Below are 21,659 nucleotides of genomic sequence, written 5' to 3' on the forward strand. Positions count from 1 at the left end.
ACTTTCCCGCAAGCGGTTCTATGGGCTGCCATAGACTTGCGGCGGAAGAGGAAGAAGAAGAAGAAGAAGCAGAAATATAGCTGCAAGCAGCAATTGCGGGGCCAAGCACAAAAGAGGCAGAATGAGGAGTTAAGCACGGCAAGGAGCAGCAGACCGACTACAACAGTGAGTAACTTAAGCCATTTTAGGATAATATCAGTTGAAATGGCTGAAAAATCATAAATACAACCAATCGTAATAAAATTTAATGGCTTATCACTTTTGACCAACAGGTGATGCTGTTTTCAAATTGATGTGACGTGTTCTGTGTGAAATGACAACGACACACACAAAGTTTGCCGTCATTATGTCAAAGCTTTGCAGAGATACAGCCTCAGATGTAGTTTGGCATCTTTCCAGCAAATTTGTTGATGCGCTAAACGAAAACGGTTTCGTATATCGACACGAAATTCATAACTTTTTGCCAGCATAGTCTGAAGATGATCTGAGTCAAATTTGGTGAAGATCGGACTAACAGTCTGGGAGGAGTTCGAAAAAGTAGGTTTTGTACATTAATCAAAATGGCGGACAGGAAGTTTGGCCAATTTCGGCATAATGGGTATCAATGTTCTCGACTTGACCCAAGGAATCTATTGGCATCAGTTTCATTCCAATAGGCTAATGTAAACAGAAGTTATTAGCATTTTTGTAAATTTCATTATTAATGTTTAGTGAATGGCGTATTACTTCTGACCCATAGGTGGCACTGTTACCAAATTGATGTGGCTTGGTCAGAGTGTGGTGACAATAGCACATATAAAATTTGGTGTCAATATGTCAAAGCTTTGCAGAGATACAGACTCGGATGCAATTTGGCATCTTTCCAGTAAATTCGTTGATGCGCTAAACGAAAACGGTTTCGTGTATCGACGCAAAATCCATAACTTTTTGTCAGCATGGTCTGAAGATGATCTGAGTCAAATTTGGTGAAAATTGGACTAACGGTCTAGGAGGAGTTCGAAAAAGTAGGTTTCCAACATGAATCAAAATGGCGGACAGGAAGTTCAGCCAAAATTGGCAAAATTGGTATCGGTGTTCTCAGCATGACCGAAGGAATCTATCAAAATCAGTTTTATTTCAATAGGCTAATGTACGCAAAAGTTATTAGCATTTTTTTAAATTTCGTTATAACTGGCCCCAAAATTTTTATGTACGTTCAGGGCATGGTGCCGAACATTTTTGTAATTAATGTCGAAACGATACACTAATCCGTTCTCAAGATACAGCATTTTAAAGCTAAATTCAAAATGGCCGACACCCAAAATGACTGACATGGGAAAATTGGATATGGTTCGACTCGGTATGACACACCAAATCTAAAGAGACCAGTTTTGTGATTTTGGACAAATCATTCAGACGTTATAAAGAAAAATAGCCATTTTTCGTATCTCCTGACCACTAGGGGGCACTGCACCGAAACACTGCAGGTAGCCTCAGGTCATGCTTGTTATAACACACACCAAGTTTGGTGATCAATATGACAAACTGTTACGGAGATATAGCCTCACATTGATTTTTGCTAGCTTTTCGTAGAATTCTTTCGGGTGTTATTCGTGAACGGCTGGACGAATCGACTTGAATTCCATAACTTTTTGCCAGCATGGTCTGAAGATGATCTGGATCAATTTTTGTGACAATCAGTGCAACGGCCTAGGACGAGTTCGAAAAAGTAGGTTTTACGAACAATTGAGAATAGCGAAAAAACTAAACTTTACGATTTTTGAATTTTGGTGTCCATTCCACTCGGCATAAGCCAAGGAATCAGAGGAAAAAAGAATTTTTTTTTTCAAACGTTATTAGCATAAATCTTTTGAAAGTTTGGACAAGTGGTGGCGCTAGAGAGATTGAGTTAGAGACTCCAAACTAACTATGGTTAATGTTGGGACTGTCCTCTATCAGTGTGCAAAATTATACAACTTTCCCGCAAGCGGTTCTATGGGCTGCCATAGACTTGCGGCGGAAGAGGAAGAAGAAGAAGCGGAATAATAATAACGCCAACGGATACAATAGGTGCCACCGCACCTTCGGTGCTTGGCCCCTAATAATAATAACGCCAACGGATACAATAGGTGCCACCGCACCTCCGGTGCTTGGCCCCTAAAAATGACACTTGATTACAGCTGCTAATTTGTCGAACCATAATGTATTAATCATGGTATGTTTGAATGTTCAAGACATTTGAATACAGACCAAGAGAAATGTAAATTTCAGTAGATTAAACCTAAATCAAGCCAGATTAAAAACCCAACAGCACAAACATCTTCTGCACAAATTGAGCAGAACTCATAATAAAAGCCTTTCTTTATTTTGCATTAAAGAGATTTTACAGAAACTCAGAACTTGAATGGTTAAATTGCTTCCATTTTAGTATTATCTTAAACTTTGCTCTTATGGTCTGGTTCAACATCCCTCTACAGAATTTAGGCAAATTAACAATTTAAATGTACATTTGCAATTTAATTCATAGACAATACACTGTAAAAACAATCTGTTGAGTCAACTTAAAACGAGATGATTTTTGCAGAGCTGATTTTGACAAGGTAAAAAGGGTGTTGTTTTACAAAACTATTGAGAATTTTTAATCAAATTATAGTAGAGACTTTTCATTAAGACCCTAAAGAATCATATCAACTTGTGGAAAACGGGCATCTGATGACCCCTTTAAATTTACCAAACCAATTTTTTTATTTAGTCAACTTAAATATCTAAATTTCAAGTTGACTAAACTTATTTGAGTAGACTGAACTTAAAAATTTAATGCAGCAGAGTAAAAAAATTATTTTAACTTGTCTCAACAAATTTTTTGCTGTTGCTGTTGTTGTTGCTGTTGTTTTACAGTGCATTGCACTGTAAAAAACATGTCATTTAGTCTATGATGGTCATTTTTTTACATCAGAATTTGTATTTATTTATTTATTTATTTATTATTATTATTTATTTTTATTTATTTATTTATTTTTTTTTTTGGCTTATCAGATTAAAAGTGTTCCGACATGAACCGTAACTTGCAGGGACATTACTGATCATTTTGCCTCACTAGGTGAGATCCATAAGAAGTAATACAACGGTAATATTTCACTTTCAATAATGCAACAGTTGCTTATTATTATTAATAAAACTTAATGTGCTTTATAAAAAAAAATAAATAAATAAAAATCCAATTCCGCAGTATTTTAAATACATGTATTTAAATACATATTTGAAAAACAAAATACTGTTTTGTATTTTTCTGGAATAAGAAAAGGTGAGGATGCCATGGTCAATTCTACTGCTCACTCTTTATTTTAAGATCCAGTTCTCACTATTAACAAACCATTAACTGCAGCTTTTGCCTCAATAAACTCCTAATTTGTTGCTTATTAATAGTTAGTAAGGTAGTTTTTAAGGTTATTTACTGGGTAGGATCAGGGATGTAGAATATGGTCATGCAGAATAGGTGCTTTATAAGTACTAATAAACAGCCAATATGTTAATAATAGGTGTGCTAATAAGTAACTAGTTAATAGTGAGAATTGTTCCCTATACTAAAGTGATACCATTATACTTAAGTAGTGTGTCAGCCAATCAGTCTTGATAGTTAATCTTGTCAAATGTTTTTACAGCATTAATGCATGTTATGGCTGATTGATATGACAATATATATCATGGCAATGATATAAAGTGTAAATCGATTCAACTTTTTCTAAATCATTTTCCTAGATAGGCATATTGGAGTAAGTAAATATATCTGTGCAGCTGAAGCCTAGTCTCGCTTAGTCAGACCGCCCAAGAGGCCATATGACTAAAGCAATCAGTCACATCTTGTTTTGTGCCATGTCATGTTTAGTGGTGCCGAAATGTCCCCACCATAACAGACCTGTATGTAAAACTCTTGGACGTATTTTAAAGAGTCTCTGCCGCAAAACTTCTTTCAAGCGGCTTTCTTCTTCGATGAGGGGGTTTGACGTCACAGCATCTTTGTTTCCAGGTGGAATGTTAAAGATTGCGAAACAAACTTCTCCTGGAAATCCACAAAAATTAGACCAATGTGTTTCTAATTTTGTTACATATGCATCAGACCATAGATATGTGTATACCAGCGGTCTGTGGGCTTGACATTTGAGGCTGAGACTAGTTGAGGCCTTATTTATGCTCTCGTCTTGTCTCTGTGCCGTGAACCTGCTGACTGTGCGTGCATCTTATATAAAGTATATTGAGAGCTAATGAATATTCAAAGCTACCCAGCTCTCAAAGAAAAGTTTAGAATGACCATGACACTCTTGTAAATTAAAAAGCATTTATTATCAGATGGCTACATCCAAAACAAATCTAAAAACTCTTCAGTGCATTTTGGCACAGGTGAAAGCAGTGTCTGATCATAGTCATGTGACAAACAACTCTCTATAACGTTACACATTCACAAAACAGCGTATTTTTCACACCCAAAAAGTACAGCAAATTTTAATATGTATACAAAGGAATAAAGTCCAAGTCCTCATTCAATCCTGGATAGACAGCCTTTAATCTGTGAATCCAAAATGTCTCTCTTTGGTTAAGTTTATGTTCTCTATTTCCTTTCCTAACAGTAATATGCACATGATCAATACCTTGAATACCAAAATGTTTTGCCATAGTATATAATCGTCAGTACCTCTCCTGATGGCATATTTGTGTTTAGCCAAACGATCCAGTAATAATCTTTTTGTTCTTCCAATATAAAACAGCTTACATTGAGGACATTCTAGTCTATTAATAACATGAGTGGTTTGACAATTAATAAAATGTCTAATAGAATAAACCTTATATGTATTTTCATCTAAAATGTTTTACCCTGTACCACATTATCACAGTTGTTACAATGATGACATTTAAAACCCAGATCTCAATTGTATCTTTAAAAAACTAGTAATAGCTGTTACAGGATACTGATGCTGAAGATTTTCTGGAACTCTTCCTCAAAAATTTTCTTCAGTCTGGCACCCATTCGGCCAAACTCATTGTCCTTTTAAGAGCAAGGGAATAAAACACACACACACACAAAAAAAAATTTTTTTGAAAAATTAAATGTCCTCTGGTAAAGTTAAACATCTCAAAAATAATCATCAATAATGTCCAAGATATGTGTCCACGTATAAGATATTGCAAAACAACTTCATTTCAACAAGCCCTTGATCTGTTTTTTTTTTTTTTTGGTGATTTATTATGAAACACGTTTCAGTGAATCTTACCTTATTGGACGTGCTGCAGTTGCTGAAAATGAGCTGAAAGTCAGAGACGAACGCTCCTACTGTCTGATACGCGCCACTTTCCAACTTCTGCTTTATTCTGTCCAGCCACATTGGCTGAGTTATGAACTCAGAGTATCTGGGCACCTGGAAGTCATTTTATTTCTGGTTTTATTTGTTTTAATCATTTTTATTCTATTTATAAACTATTTAAAATTAAACTAAGACATGAAAAAAGTAAAATTCTGAAGTTGGGTCACATGTTAAAAAAACAGCAAGAAGAATAAAGAACAATCTCACCATTTTGCGTGGATCCTTAACAAACACCTTCTGGATGTCCTCTCTGTACACACATAACAGTAGGTAGTTTATTCAACTTGAAATGTTAAATTATACTAAGTGACAACTTAGATATTTGAGTTGAATCAACTTAAAATTTGAAAGCAGCTGGGTTACTTACCCATCTGTTAAGTTTAGCAGACACAAATATCTAAGTTGTTACTTAGTACAACTTAACATTTCAAGTTGATTAAACTTATTTTAGTTGACTGAACTTAAAATTTTAAGGCAGCAGGGTAACAAATTATTTTAAGCTGACTCAACAAATTGTGTTTTTTTTTGTTTTTTTTCCGGTGCACTTGCTGATTTTCTAATTTAATGATTTCTGTTCTGTTTGTCTCTCTCACCCCGGTGAGTCTTCATGTACAGCTGGTAGGTGACAGTATAAATGAAAAGCTCGTGGACACTCGTCACAACACACAAGATCTCCCTCAGAGCGACACACGTAACACTCGTCATCATTGTTTTGGGCCATCTAGTCACAGGATGACATGACAAAACATTTTTTTAATCACAAAAATAAGCTCATATGCACAAATCAATGCAATAACGTACCTGACGCAAACATCTTATGCTCAAATATGCAAAACAATGAACTGACACACTTTGACACATAACATTTCTAAAAAGTATAGTGGAGGTACCATGGTAAAGTTATGGTATCTGATAGTAAAACCATGACAGTAAGATCAGTAAGGTTGATAGTAAGATCGAGAAATCAATCTTTTTTTACCCAAGCCCTACTGAAGACTGGATTAATGGTGCTGAAAAATCAGCTTTATCATTACAGAAATAAATTACATTTTTAAAATATACTTTTTAAATTGTAATAATATTTATGTCATAATTATGTTATGTAATAACATTCTGAAATATTATTGGTTTTACTTTTTGATCAAATAAATGCAGCCTTTGTGTATCCCTGGTGTAAAAACACAACATGGTAAAGTAGTTTTTGCTAAGACACTATATGGCATGTTGCAAATGTGGTATTGCTATTGTACAAAGTCCAAAAAAATGTATTATTAGGGTGCAATGTCCAAAAATATAGACTTGCTATAGTATAATGACAAAGAATATGATATTGCCATAGTACTTGCCCCAACACATTGTATTCCCCGATAGCACGCATACATCACGGAGACGTCTATTTGACGTCTGCATTTACATCTGAGGTATTTTTTAAACTGTTTGCTCATCTGTAATACATCTATAGGACGTTTCCTATCAGATGTCAAATAGACGTCTATTAGATGTCGATTTAGAGTGGATGCAAAACTGACCTCTAACAGACATCTGTCAGATGTTTGTACACAGCAGATGCTTTCCAGATTAAGTGATCTTTAACAGACATCTTGCAGATATAGGTGTGCTATCTGGGAAGTTACTATGCCCATAAATCCAAGGTATTGTAACATTTTGTTTAGCGTGAGTTACTATACAGTATATGAGTTCCTGCTAGTCAGTCAGTTGCACAGGATGGGTGTGAGAGAGTGGGTAAAGGTGGGTGCGCTTCTACCTCAAAACGCTTTTCCGGAATCAGATTGTAGTCACGCATCTAAGCGAGGAGTCTGTGCGGTTGTTATATGCACAAAATCTCCCTCTTTTCCGGTGGAAATAAAACAGCAACTCTTCATTCGTTTTCAATTCTAACGGGTCCATTTGGCCGCTGACTCCATAGTGCGATCTACAGTGTGGCATGCAATCATTTTAGTTTCTTTTACAACAGCACATGGTTCCAGACTGCAACCAAATATATTTATTTACGAGTTAAAATTTCTGCCGAGGTCGTCATTGGCGACAATGCAAATTTACTTGCTATGATGTAAAACTTGCATAGCTGCATGCTTTAAAACCAATAGCCTGGTTAAAAAGACGCTCAGTCAGGACAGTTGACGGGCCACTGCTGCGCGTCGTCACGAAAGCTTATAATTTGCCTATAACTTGCCTTGTTGGTTTAAACACAAGGCGCGGAAAAAGTACTCGCGGGCCGTGTTCGGTGCGCACACAGAACCGATCCTCCTATGCGTCCTCCTGCGCCTGAACGAACAAATACAAATAGCCAAAAACACATGGTACTGCCATGATACATGCCCCCAAAATATGTAATTACTAAGTTACTGTAAAACCAGGGTATAGTCAGTCAATTGCACTTTGTGGGTGAGAAAGAGAGAGAGAGTGGGTATGTAAAGTTGGTGCGCTTCTACCTCAAAAAGTTTCTCCGGAATCAGATCGTGGTCACGCATCTAAGCGAGGAGTCTGTGCCGTTGTTCTATGCACGAAATCTCCGTCTTTTTGCGGTGGAAGAAAAACAGCAACTCTTCATTCGTATTAAAGTCTAATGGGTCCATTTGGCCGCTGACTCTAGGCATAGTGCGATCTACAGTGCGACATGTAATCATTTTAGCTACTTTACAACAGCATGTAGATTAATACAATGCAACAGATACAGTTCTGTTTCAACATAATTAAACAGCAATGTCCCACTCTTGTGGCAACTGAATAGGCCAAATGTTATGTGGGTCATTCTTCTGACTTCTGTCTCTATGATTTCCGTATTTTTTCTCTAAAATGAGTCACATTTATAAGAAATGGCTTAAATTATATATTTTATGTATTATTCATCCCTTAACCGGAGATAATAGACATTAAAATACTGTTTTGTATTTTACACACCTTTTTATTGATATATGCATTCAATTTTATGATGTCCTCAGTGCAAAATAATCAGCTTTCACAAGAATTATAAACCATGAAATGATAAAAACTCGGAGACCATTTTCATAAAGTGATATTGTTTATTTTTCACGATGGAATTCAGCTGTACAAACTGAGGTACTGTAAACATCAACTCTCAGTCCATTTTTTTTTTATTTAGTTTTCTAAATGTTATTCTGCTTGTCACACCCTTAAAGTTCCACCCTGTTAGTAAACACGGACGAACAAGAAGGTGGTTAACAGTCTTTAATGGATCCACACACAGAGGTATATTCCACATAAAGGATGGCTGGAGACACACGAAATTTGAACTCAGCTCATATACAATTTTGATTAACTTTTTTTGTTCCATTATATATATATATATATATATATATATATATATATATATATATATATAGAAGATATAATATAGTTTAGTCTATATTCACTATACTATTATTTACTATATTATAATCTATATTTTATAATTTATGCAGTTAAGACTGTGATGTGTTTGACAACTTTAATAATGGGTGGTCTTGAAATGTTGTTATAACAGTACTTAATTTGAATACCAACATTTGATTGGTCAAATGTAAATCATACGGGCGTGGTTACCACTACGGGTAAGTGCCCGTAGTTCTGGTCTATTGAAATTGTTAGGTTTAATTTCTAATAAAAACAGTAATTAAAAGTACAATATAAATTTGCATTACATGTGTTCATTCAATTTTATGCAGTGATGTTCAAGTTTCTTCGTTCTGCTTTTTAAAAATATTAAGTTTTGTTACAGTCCCAATTTACCTGAACAATGTTAGATAAATTGTGACCGCGGCATTCAACTAAAGTGGGACATCCTAGAAAGTAAAAGAGAATACACTGCTTAATGTGACAAATTGTTCTGAAATTCACAAAAAGGAAAAAATAAAATAATAAGAATAGAAATGTGTAAATATTAAGTTTTCGTGCATAAAAAGTGCCTGTAAACAAACACATGCCTGCTCCTACCCACACTTACACACATACAACATAAAAACACATATATGAAAGCATGTGTTAAACACACACACACCCCTAACAGGATGAAATACTTTCACAGAGAACAATCTCAATCAATGTCTTTATTTGGTAGAAAACTAAAAACATGAAATTTCAAATGCAAAACCCGTGCCTCTATCTGATAACGTGGTTAATAAAGTGAGAAGAGTGGGGAAGTGATGTAGACAAAGTGAATGTTAACCCGTCACAGGGTTGGATTTCCCCCTACCGGATCTTTCGAACGGTTTCTTTCAAAACAACTACAAACATCAAGGCGCGTGTATTACGCACACCGTTTCGACGTTTTATTAGGATGTTAATCGTAATTTCATGTGTTCCAGTTCTGTTAGTTACAAAGATACGAATGCTGAAATTAAGTTTACCGTCCTGACTTAAGAGGTTTTATTGAAATGTAGGTACACAGGTACACACCCACACACAAATTCTGAGAAAGAATGCAATTACAAAAAGATCAAAATACTTTCTGAAAGGCTGAAATTGCTTTAGAAACGATGAACTCACAGGAAACAATAACTCATAGCAACACGAAAACATGTCTCCACATCCTTCCTCTCTTTTCTTCTCTCTACCGTCTTAACTTACTTGATTCTAACTCAGAAAATTAAATAGTACAATGTTAATTTAAGAATTATAGTTTTTGAAAAATGCTCACATAATTTTTGTGCAGATATCACTTGGTTTGATATTTTATATCTAATACAATGACATAGACAACACATCAATCGGTATCTAAAGGCAGACCTGACAGATGTATGTGGGCTCAATAATAAACGTCATAAGATGTGCTAACAAACACCTTCTGGAATTATGTACATCTATAAACAAAACCCTACTGTTGGCAAGACAAAACATTTTTTTTTTTTTTTTTTAATTTTAAAATTAAGGTAGATGTACATATTACGCAATTCTTACACTTTAAAATAATACAGCATAAAATTAAAGTATGAATTAAAGTATATAAAGTATGAATTAAATGTAATGTTTTTGAAATCCTAAATGCATATTATTGCATATTGATTTAAAAAAATGTATTATAGTTTAAATTTAGATTATATTATTGTTCATGTCTAAACACTTTTATTCTGATAAGTAAAAATAAAAAATGATCTGACTAAAAATGTGTAAAAAAAAATGTCTGTCATACATTAAACGACTGGTTTCTATATGTGCAAAAATGTCTTTGCTGACATGAGGTGGAGGAAAAAACTGAATGAGATGAATCTCATACTCTAAAGTGTCCATGTATTTGTCCTTCATACTTTCAAAGTAGAGCAGAGTGCTTTTTCCATATTTGTATCTGAACTAAATTGCATTTGAAAGCACTTTTAGTATTTTTTCTAAGATGGTGTTTAGGGGTCAGTGATTAAATGGTTTTGATTTAAGCAATCATTCAAGTCCAGAGTTTCTGTAAAATCTCTTTTATGCAAAATAAATAAAGGCTTTTATTATGAGATCAAATTCCTTTCTGCTCAATTTGTGCAGATGTTTGTGCTGTTGAGATTTTATCTGGGTTGATTTAGGTTTAATCTAATGAAATTTACCTGACCCTTAGTCTATATTCAAATTTTTTGAACATTCAAATATACAATGATCAGTACATTTTGGTTTAAGATTAGCAGCTCTGATCAAGACTTTTTTTTCTTTTCTTTTTTCTTTTTTTGTAGAAAGCAAAAACTTTTACACTGAATTGGTATTAGGAGCTTCTCACTTTGCTGGCACAGATTTACAAAATAGGTTTTCATTAACTATCAATGTCATATGTTTTAATGACTGAGACTAACAGACTACTTTATGTATGATGTGAGGACAATGAATGACGAATCAAATTCACATATCAGAGACAGAAAGATGACAAAATGAACACGCAATATGTGTTTATAATGTGTGTCAGTGGGAGAACATGTGACTTGAGATCCATTTCCTCATGCCGTTAAAAAAAGACGTGTACTTCATTTTATCCTTAAAAAAATGCATGTGGTTATTCTTCCACAGTATTACAAAATCAAAACATCTTGTCATACAGTAACAGCATCATACCTCATATTAAACAAATCCAAACATTAAAGCATGACATAAAGAAGAAGATTTTACATTTCACAGTTACATTAAATTGGCAAAATCAGCAGACATGCTCAGATGTTCTTGATTTTGCTGAAGCACAAGTTGCTATTTGGTTCATTCTTTGCTTCATTATACTGAAGAACATGACCTTACGGTTTGACACCAACTTGTGGGATTTATGCCAGAAACATAATTTGTAAATCTTGTACTAAATTCATAAAATAAACACCCGTAAATGTAAATAAGCACATGTAAAGAAGCTGTAGCTGCCGTTTGTCTCAAACTGACTGAAGTTTCTCTCTAATGTTTTCTTAGCATTACTGTGGTCTACCGAGTTTCAGAATCCAGGTCATTTACTAGATGAGGTTCGTTCTCCTTCAGTAATCTGTAGAATTCTGCTTTTACAGAATCTCCTCCAGAGTCAAGAGCATCCAACAAGAGTCTCAATCTGTCTTGAGGTGTTTTTATAGCATAAACTTCACTGTAAATTTCACCTGTAATCATGTTTTTGGCCATCAGACCATCAGCAATCTCCATCACTGATGAAACTCTGTGAATGAGGTGACGTCTGTGTTTGTTCACAAATTCAGATTCTGATAAAAACAAACAAAAAAGATTCATCTTTTTTAGAAAGTTTTGTGTGTAACAGAAAGAATGATCAACTATTGCAATTGAGTTTGTACCTGTGGGCCTTCTGTGAGCTGGGAGTTCTACCTCTTGGCCTGGTGTTACAAACAAAATAGAAAAATCAGTCATAAAAACCTTATCCAATTAGGTACTGATAAACAGGACAATCCAGCAACAATTATTTGTGTCATTCCTTACCTGTGAGAAGGATTTGTCTAGGAGACCACACTTCTCTTCTTTCAGTGTTGTCCATAAGACTTAGCTTGACCTCCTTATTTCTGACATTCACAAACACTTCAAATGTGGGTTGATAGTTTGGACGAAAATTTAACTCAAACACGTCAGTCTGAAAAAAGAACAAGACTATGAAGACGATTCTTGTTCTTTGTGCTAAAATGACTAGAAATCATAATTATAATTATAATTATAATTATAAATCTATACTTTAGTGACATTGCTAATGACATTAAAGGGATAGTTCGCCCAAAAAACGAACATTTAGTAATTATTTACTTAAATATTAAATATGTTACCTCTGGCTGCACTGTAAATGTCTCTGCTTGACAACACAGTCGGTATTCTGTTCCAGGGGTGAGCAAACATTTTGAAGTGGTTTTAATATGCATATTTTCCATGTGCTGGTCCTTGACCTTAAGAAGATGTAAGGGTTAGGAAGAGGCTGTGTAAGCCAGCCAGAGCATAGGTAACAAAAATAACACAATTATTTTATTTATTTATTTTTTTTTACACAATTAAAGGGGTCATCGGATGCCCATTTTCCACAAGTTGACATGATTCTTTAGGGTCTTAATTAAAAGTCTATAATATACTTTTGTTAAAAATTCTCAATAGTTGTGTAAAACAACACCCTTTTTACCTTGTCAAAATCAGCTCTGCAAAAATCATCTCATTCTGGTCGAGGCTGCTTTAAATGCAAATGAGCTCTGCTCGCCCCGCCCCTCTCTTCTCTCTGTGGAGTGACGAGCCTGTTTACTTTAGCCACATTTAGCGTTTAGCGTTTAGCCGCTAAACTTGCTAACTAGCACATTATTAGGAAAGACGATCTGAGGTAAAATTCTCATGTCAATCAACTATTGTGGGAGCGGCCTCTTGTCTGTGTGACACCACAACGACAGGCATCTGAGAACGGCTCGATTTGGAAAAGGGGATATTATTTTTACAGATTAATTAAAAACCACTGCATGGATTTTTATCATTATAGGGCAGATTTGTACATACACTGACAACACACATTAATGTTCAAACAACATGAAAAAGTGAACTTAGCATCCGATGACCCCTTTAAGAAATTTTACTTTTAGGCAGGGTGTTTCAACTGAGAAGTCAAGGGAGGCAGTGCCTCCTTTTTTGCTTGTTTGTTTGTTTTGTTTTGTTTTTTTCATAAAAAATCATACAATTTATATACTTTTTAATGTCAAATGCTTGTCTTGCCTCGCTTTCCCTGAACTGTTTTTTTTCGGTTTATGACAGTTAGGGTATGTCGAAAAAGTCCCATCTCATTTTCTCCCTCAACTTCAAAATCATCCTATTTTACCTGTTTTACCGTTTTGGTTACAAGATAACCAAGATTTAAATTGTATTTTTTTTAATGTAAATAACTGATAGTTTCACTAGATAAGACACTTCTTCCTTGGCTGGGATCGTTTACAACCTATTTGGGATCGTTTGAAGCCACATTTAAACTGCTTTTTGGAAGTTTAAAATCAAGGCAGTCTATTACATGGAGAAAAATGTTGAAATGTTTTCCTCAAAAAATATAATTTTTTTACGACTGAAGAAAAAAAGACTTGAACATTGTGAATGACAAGGGGGTGAGTAAATTATTTGTAAATTGTTGCTCTGGAAGTGGACTTCTCCTTTAAACAGGGTTCTGAAACCCTGCTCCAGAGAAGGGTCAGTGCCGCTTTGGCATTGTTAACCCCACATTGTGGTGTCAAAATTATACAATGTGAAATGACATGTTACGACTGGATGCTTAGCAACCAATCATGTGCCTCATATTCACATGCTTTGGACAGTCACAGAAACACAATGTATAAACAGCTGTTTCAGTGTTTGAGGTGAAATACATGAATTGGAGTGAAGAAGGTTTCATTTTAACCTTTACAGCCTGAAAAGTCAATTCAGGAAATAGTACAGGCTGCAATATGATGATTGAGTGTGTTTATACAAACCCACCCAAATGTCAAGAGCAATTTTCAGTATTAGATTATAATTTAAACAGAAAAAAAATAATAAAATGAATACCTCTGACAGCGGAACATTCCACGGGAGCAAATGGACATCCAGTATGTTTTCTCTCTGTCCTTCAGTTATCGGTCGCAGAAAGACAAGTACTTGGGCAGTGACAGGGGAAGGAGGAAAGATCATCCTTTTTATGAGCCCAAAGAGAGAGAGATCTTTGATGTCAATCATCACATGAGCTTCAGTCACTTTCAGAGGATTCATTATTGCTACGTTACCATCAGTCAAATGTGCTATAGCTAAACAATCCATGTCTTCCTCTGTAAAACATATAAAAAATTATAGATAATTATATTTTATTATTTAATACACAGATGATGTAATAATTTTCCAATAATGCTGATAATTTAAACCCATTTAGTATGTAGAAATTACCAGAGAATATTTCACAGTGTGGAAGGTGCAGTCCTGAGATTGAACCATCAGAACAGTTAATGTCATACAAGGGCCCTGCAGGCTTCATCTCACCCAAACCATCTAATGAATGAGGATCCCATGAGACAGTTTTATACAGCACCTCTCCTTCACCCTTCATCACAAACACAAGGCTGGTCAGACTGCAACGAAACTGACCAGCATATGGACACTCAAACCTGCAGGAAAAAGTGTTTTCATGTTATTAAATAATAATAATAATAATAAATCTGCACCAGCAACCTCCCAGAAACAAGAAAGAAGATGAGGTTAACACGATTAAAAAAAGTGTTCAATACCTGAATAAATATTTATGTTTGTCCTTATCCTTTCCCTTAGGTATTTCAGGCGTGAAAACTTCTGCATTTTCTGAGGACTGAGGTAAAGAAAAGAAAAGAAAAAAAACACTGGCACCTAAATGATCACATACCAAAGCACAGTAAAATCTGGTGTTGGTAAATACAATACAATACAACACAATAAATAAATAAACAACAACAACAACAACAACAAAACAGACATTTAGCATCTAGGATGGCTAAAGTTTTCTCCATGACATGATTGTGAGCTCATTCATGTTTTGCAGGAAGGAACAAAGGCACTTGAGGAATGTCAAAAGAAAAGCAAAAAAAAAAAAAAGGAAAAGCAAAACCTGATATTGCACATAGAGAGACAAAGTACATTTTGGACACATGTTCTCTTTCCACTCTTCCTCTGTGGACGCTGAAGATACCCCTCCTGAAAAAATGAGAAAGGAAGTGATGACACATGTACATGAGGGGCCTGCTGTATTTAATATAACTATATACCCAACAATCCGTAAGTGCTTGCGTTATTTACTTCTATGAGTTTCCTAAGTGTTGTGTTTTTGCAGAATATACTGGATTTCCAGTTTTTGCACCTTTCCTTTCCTCCAAACTTTTCAAACTCAACCGGGGTGAACCAGCATTCCTGGGAAAAAAATACACTTCTCCCCTACAGGAGACAAGAATAGGATGCATTTAGACCAAACAATCTGCCCATAAAAATTATAATAAATACTGTAATAAAACTAAGAGAAATGATAGAGAGGTAGAGAAAACTCAGTGATGGGGAACCTCTGGTCAGTTTGTCCCGATAGAGAGTGCCTTCTTTATTTCCACAGGTTACAGGCAGCTGATTTTCATAATTAGCCAACATCTCCTGCTTGTCTCCTTTCTTTACAGGAGATGCTGAGAAAGAGACAGAAAACAACACAGATCAGGAGAGAGTGAAAATACAGGAATAGGACATCAGGCACCAGGAAACAGTGTTATTTTAGTCAAATTGTAGTAATTTTGTGTTCTGTCAGTTTCATCTTGGACTGCCTGAGGGTAAGTACATTTTCAGAAGATTTTCAATTTTGGGCAAACTTTCCTTTAAGGTGATGATAAACTGGGCAACTTTGCTGAGCAAGGCTGCAGAGGCACTTTACCACTGAGAATAGGCAACAAATTTCTATCTGTATACTTTAGATCGGTTTAGCTCTGTGTCTCACCTGGTTGCTTGTTGACAGCAACATTGTCCAGCAACATTGTTCAAAGAGTTGCCCTGTGTATCATCACCTTTAATTATTATTTCAGTTTCTTCATCAAAAGTATAACTAAATGAAAATAAGAAATGTAATACAATGTTTTTTTATATATATACATTGCCCTTCAAAAGTTTGGAAACACCACCTGGCAAAGTGTGGTTTTGGACGATATGAGCATAAATCCGTATTATTTTTTGAAGACCAGCAATAATAATCTTCATTTTGATTACATAATAATGGCAATATATACATGTCAAAGTCAGACATGCCCCTTTGCCAGCTGTGATGCCTGGTTACTGGTTTAAACTTGGCCCAGGTTTTTTAAAGATTTTTGGGTCAGCACAGCTTAATAGCTTCAACAATTGATTGCCAATTAAGTTTAGAATACAATGAATTTAGGTCCAGATTCTGCAGAGCTGTAATAGCTGCTAATAGTGGATTTTGATGAATCAAACATGTAAGTCTTTTCTATGTATAAACTGTTTATGTAATAAAATACATTTTTGTAGTTTGTGTTGTCCCTTATCAGTGCAAAATTATCACAAATTAAAAAGGATTCATGCTAATATTGTCCAAAACCCCAAAAGAATAAAAAGATACTGTACATATAAATGAACCCATTTTTGCTCTATCATAGCATATACACAGTGTGAACCTCTAGATAACAAAACAAACTGATAATAATCAAAACTACTGACTTTCCTGCAGACTGCTTCTGAGTTTTATTTTTTTTTTTTAGATTTTATTAGTTAATTATTTATTAATTATTAATTATTTTTGTTCAGGTTTACTTTATTGCAAGTAATAAAATGTTTTTAATGGTTTTAGGTTTAGTGTTAAATTAACTATAACCCTGATGAAAACATGTATCTGCTGCAGTTCAGTCACTTACAGAGTAAGGGGTTTTTGTCTGGTTTCTTCGGACTGGGTGTGGAAACAGAGAAAATATCAAGAAGATCAGGATCATCTTTCCTTCTCTTTCTAGTGTCGCCCTTCTTCTTCCCTTTCTCTGCCTTTCCTTCACTCTCCTCCTCTGTGGGTGTCTTAACATCTGGCAGTTTCTCACAGAGTTTGCTAGGGCCTGGAACAAAGAGAAGAATAAAAAGATACTGTCCATATATATATATATGAACTCATACTTGCTTTATTATAGCTTAGCCTCTAAATGACAAAACATAAAGCTGATAATAATCAAAACTACTGACTGTCCAGCAGACTGTTTCTGAGCATGCATAGTGTCGGGTACAGCTGCAGGATATGATCTTCAAACACACAGCGCCAGAACTGTTGAATGTCCTCAGATCTATTTTTTTCCAGCCAGTCCAGAACCTCATAGAAGGCCTTCTCCTTCTGCTTAGGAGTACGCATCTTTTTCACATTCTACAGACAAAAACAGAGAGGAAGACATAAAGGAAAATATAAGTATAGAGTATAATCAGACGTTGTCTGCCTAAATATGCAAAACAATGAACTGACACAAAACTTTTCTAAACAGTGGTAGCACCAAAGTAAAGTGATTGTTGCACATGCCCTAAAACATGGTACAGGCTTCCCACACCTTGGTTAACTTCAAATTCAAGGACTTTCCAGGTCCAATACCATCAAATTCAAGGACTTCCAGTGAGAGCAAGGTTACATCGTGTTACCTTGTAAGATACACTGATACAGTTTTCATGTGTCAAAAACAACTATGCAAAAAATATTTTTTTGCATTTATTTCTGGCCATATGACAGAGATCTGATATTCTATTTGCAGTATTTCTGTTTTGTATAAAACTGAAGAATATTCGATACTGTAATCTGATATTAACTTTTGCATGGATTTTATTGAAAACAGCTTAGGCTCATGTAACGTTAAGTTAACGTAACACGTAAATGCGCGAAACTTACATAAATCAAGCAAGCTAGTATGTATGCATAGACCACAAAGTGTTGGCGAAATAACACATTAGCAGACTGGAGGAAATAGTATGGAATTTTTTCAGAAAACTTTTTGCACAAAATAAATTCAAGCACATTCAAGGACCTGTATCTATGAAAGTTTATTTTCAAAAACTTTCCAGGGCCTTGACATTTTTTTTATTTTTCAGATTTACAGACTTTCAAGAATTTCAATGACCCATGGGAACCCTGATGGTATTACTGTGGACAAATGCCCAAAAACAATATTATCGTGAAACCACGCCAAAAAATAACAAGGTACTACCATACTATATCCCCCAAAACATGTTGTTACTATGGTTGAATGTCCAAAAACAGTATTATTATGGTGCCCTGTTTAAAACAAAAATATAATAATAACAAAACTAAGAAACTGCCATAGTACATGCCCCAAAACATTGTACTGCTATGGTTGAATGCCCCAAAATAATGTTATTATGGTGCCATGTCGAGAAAAACAAACCAACCATGGTACATGCCACCAAAATATGTAATTACAAAGTTATCTGCTAGTCAGATAGTCAAATGCACGGGGTGGGTGAGAGAGAGTGAGAAGAGAGAGAGAGAGAGAGAGAGAGAGAGAGAGAGAGAGAGAGAGAGATGTAAAAGAGTTATGTAAAAGTTGGTGCGCTTCTACCTCAAAAAGTTTCTCCGGCACCAGGTCGTGGTCGCGCAGCTGAGTGAGGAGTGTGTGCGGTTGTTTTATACATGAAATCTCCGTCTTTTTCTGGTTGAAGAAAAACAGCAACTCTTCATTCGTTTTCAATTCTAACGGGTCCATTTGTCTGATGACTCAACAGTGCGATCTACAGTGCGACATGTAATCATTTTAGCCACAGCATTTACATTAATACAATGCAACAGATACAGTTCTGTTCCAAATACATAATTATAAAGTATTGCCTCACACTTGTACAAACTGAATATGCCAAATGTTATTTAAGTACAGATGTTTTGCTTGCTTTAAACGCAACAGCTGTATCTGACTCTTGCGTACCTGTCACCGGCTGTCTGGAACACTTTGTATATTTCTGTATACTTAACACAAGGAGCAGTCAAAGAGAAAAAGCTGTTTCCAAATCTCCCGTCTGTATCTGATAACCTGTTTAATAAAGTGAGAAGAATGCGGAAGTGGTGTAATCAAACGAACGTTAACCCGTTAAAAGGTTGGATTTCCGCCAACCTCTTTCGAACGGTTTCTTTCAAAACAACTACAAACAGAAGGGCGCGTAAATTCAGCACAGTGTTTCGACGTTCTATTAGGGTTTTAATCGTAATTTCATGTGTTCCAGTTCTGTTAGTTATACAGATTTCAGAATTCTGAAATTAAGTTTTCCTTTCTGACTGAAGAGGTTTTATTGAAATGTATTAAACAACGGTTTGATCAACCATATGTGTTGAAAACAAATTTTCTAGTGCATTTTGTAACACGTCTAAGTTTTTTTTTCCTCAAGTATGTTAATTATAATGTTTTCCCGTCAATCAAATACTCACATTTGTAAACACAGTTCAACCAATCCATATAGATCCTATTCAAAAGAAAGAGTCCGACATCACCGAGACCAAACACAGCTTCATGCAGAACTCACACCTGAACGTGAGATTTCAGTAAATATTAATTGTTATTAATCATGTACTTCTTGACATGGTTTTTATAGCATTTGTATTTCATATTTGTTCTTTTGTCCACCAGAGGGCGCAAATTATCCAGAATAAAAATGTTGAAAATAAAAGCATATGACTCGACCTTTTGTACAAGATTTACAAATTTTATTTCAGGCATGAACCCAGTGCTCACTGTAGATGTTAATGCACAGTAATATGTTAATGGTTTACTCTGACTGGATTTGTTTAATATGAGGTATGTATGATGCTGTTACTGTATGACAATATGAGTCACTATGAAAGATGTTTTCATTTTATAATAGGCTACTATGGAAGAATAACTATACTATTAAAAAAAGTTGCTGTGGGGAAAAAGCACATGGGTCATTTTTTCTTTTGTATTTTACATTTCTAACAGATGAATAAAACAAATCACGTCTTTTTTTAACAGGAGCATGAGGAAATTAAACTATAAATACATATTGCACATTTATTCCCTCATGCAAATTTGATTTGTCAAATTCATTCTCCTCTCGTCATACATAAAGTATAAGTCAAATAAGTCTCAGTCATTAAGGCAACTGACATTGATAGTTAATGAAAACACATTTTGTAAATATTTGGCAGCTACACTCTAAAAAACTGCTGGGTTAAATACAACCCAGCGCTGGGTAAAATATGGACAACCCAGCGATTGCCCTGTTAAAAAAACCACCATATGCTTGTAGGTAGGTTTTGATGCTGGGACGCTGGTTAGGTAGATTTTGTTGCTGGCTTAAGCTGGTCCTTTGCTGGTTTATGCTGGTCCTTGACCAGCAATGTGACCACTTTAACCAGCTAAGGACCAGCTTAAACCAGCATCAAACTTACCTAACCAGCATCCCAGCATCAAAACATAGCATATGCTGTTTTTTTCACCAGGGTGGGTGGTTTTGACCCATCGGTTGGGTTACTACCCAGAAGATTGGGTTAAACATTTAACCCAACCGCTGGGTCAAAACAACCCATTTGCTGGTATGTCTATATTTTACCCAGCACTAGGTTGCTTTTAACCCAGCAGTTTTTAGAGTGAAAAGACAGTGGCCCCTATATCAAATTAATTGTAAAAAATGTCTGCTTTCTACAAAAAAAAAAAAAAAAAAAAAAAAAAAAAAAAACTTCAGCACAAACTAAGCAGAAAGGATTATGATTTCATAATAAAAGCACTTCTTTATTTTGCATAAAAGAGATTTACAAAAACTCAGGGCTTGAATGATTAAATGCTTCCAGTCAGAGTACAAGCAGTTTTAGCTTAAAATTAAAAAGAATATAATCAATAATTATGAATTACAAAACAGCTATATTTTAAACATGATGCTAATTGGCTAGCTAGCTACCTGATGCTAAATTGAGGTAATTTTTAATGTAAAATCCAAATATTTTTATTCAACCAACTAGTTAGAATTCATCTGATGGAAAAACGAAGGAACAGAGTAACTGCAGTATTGCTCCCTGGGGGCGATTTACCCCACTGACTATGTTTGAGAAAAAAACTACGTAATTCTAAAAAATATATAGTTATATTTTTATTAAATAACACATCTACATCTATTCCTATCTACAGGCTGCTGTTCTCATATCATATATAACTGTGATGTTTTACAAAACAACAAGCTTTAAAACACTTTTTTCTTACTGCTGAAAATTAGATCATTACCAGTATTTCCTGGTGAAACTTCTACATCACTCTTATCAACGTAGTACATATATGTTACAATAAAAATGTATCTTGACTTCATCTTGTGGTTTTTATCCCATGGGGGCGTTTTTCCTCACTCTGCCCTATTCATTCTTTAATACATTTCATTAAGTTA

The 21,659-nt window shown here is 35.0% G+C and overlaps 2 protein-coding genes across 2 annotated transcripts; both read right to left on the reverse strand.

Annotated features, from left to right (window-relative positions):
* Nucleotides 1-4,763: 4,763 nt before the first annotated feature.
* LOC127159060 (uncharacterized) lies at nucleotides 4,764-21,551 on the reverse strand. Its single transcript, XM_051102002.1, has 13 exons — nucleotides 21,503-21,551; nucleotides 18,839-18,993; nucleotides 17,466-17,640; nucleotides 17,153-17,341; nucleotides 15,806-15,919; nucleotides 15,361-15,446; nucleotides 12,228-12,375; nucleotides 12,086-12,124; nucleotides 11,760-11,995; nucleotides 5,930-6,057; nucleotides 5,544-5,586; nucleotides 5,247-5,390; nucleotides 4,764-5,020 (listed from the first exon to the last, which is right to left on the reverse strand). Exons 1-13 carry the CDS (start codon nucleotides 21,549-21,551, stop codon nucleotides 4,934-4,936), a joined length of 1,593 nt encoding a protein of 530 aa, XP_050957959.1. The 3' UTR covers nucleotides 4,764-4,933.
* On the reverse strand, nucleotides 11,199-15,636 carry LOC127155770 (NACHT, LRR and PYD domains-containing protein 1-like). Its single transcript, XM_051098238.1, has 8 exons — nucleotides 15,549-15,636; nucleotides 15,008-15,446; nucleotides 14,670-14,887; nucleotides 14,298-14,554; nucleotides 12,563-12,679; nucleotides 12,228-12,375; nucleotides 12,086-12,124; nucleotides 11,199-11,995 (listed from the first exon to the last, which is right to left on the reverse strand). The coding sequence occupies exons 2-8, from the start codon at nucleotides 15,235-15,237 to the stop codon at nucleotides 11,730-11,732; spliced, it is 1,275 nt and encodes a 424-aa protein (XP_050954195.1). The 5' UTR covers nucleotides 15,238-15,446; nucleotides 15,549-15,636; the 3' UTR covers nucleotides 11,199-11,729.
* Nucleotides 21,552-21,659: the final 108 nt, after the last annotated feature.

Source organism: Labeo rohita, chromosome 3 (genome assembly GCF_022985175.1).
Source record: "Labeo rohita strain BAU-BD-2019 chromosome 3, IGBB_LRoh.1.0, whole genome shotgun sequence".
Classification (NCBI taxonomy): Eukaryota; Metazoa; Chordata; class Actinopteri; order Cypriniformes; family Cyprinidae; genus Labeo; species Labeo rohita.

Coding starts and splice junctions, on each gene's coding strand:
- LOC127159060 (XM_051102002.1), bottom strand. CDS start 21,551: ATGTACTACGTTGATAAGAGTGATGTAGAAGTTTCACCAGGAAATACT. Junction 17,342..17,465: donor CAGAAACAGTCTGCTGGACA/GTCAGTAGTTTT, acceptor TCTTTGTTCCAG/GCCCTAGCAAACTCTGTGAG. Junction 5,021..5,246: donor ACTGCAGCACGTCCAATAAG/GTAAGATTCACT, acceptor TGCTCTTAAAAG/GACAATGAGTTTGGCCGAAT.
- LOC127155770 (XM_051098238.1), bottom strand. CDS start 15,237: ATGCTAAATGTCTGTTTTGTTGTTGTTGTTGTTGTTGTTTATTTATTT. Junction 12,680..14,297: donor GGAATGTTCCGCTGTCAGAG/GTATTCATTTTA, acceptor CATCTTCTTAAG/GTCAAGGACCAGCACATGGA. Junction 12,376..12,562: donor CATTTACAGTGCAGCCAGAG/GTAACATATTTA, acceptor TTCTTTTTTCAG/ACTGACGTGTTTGAGTTAAA.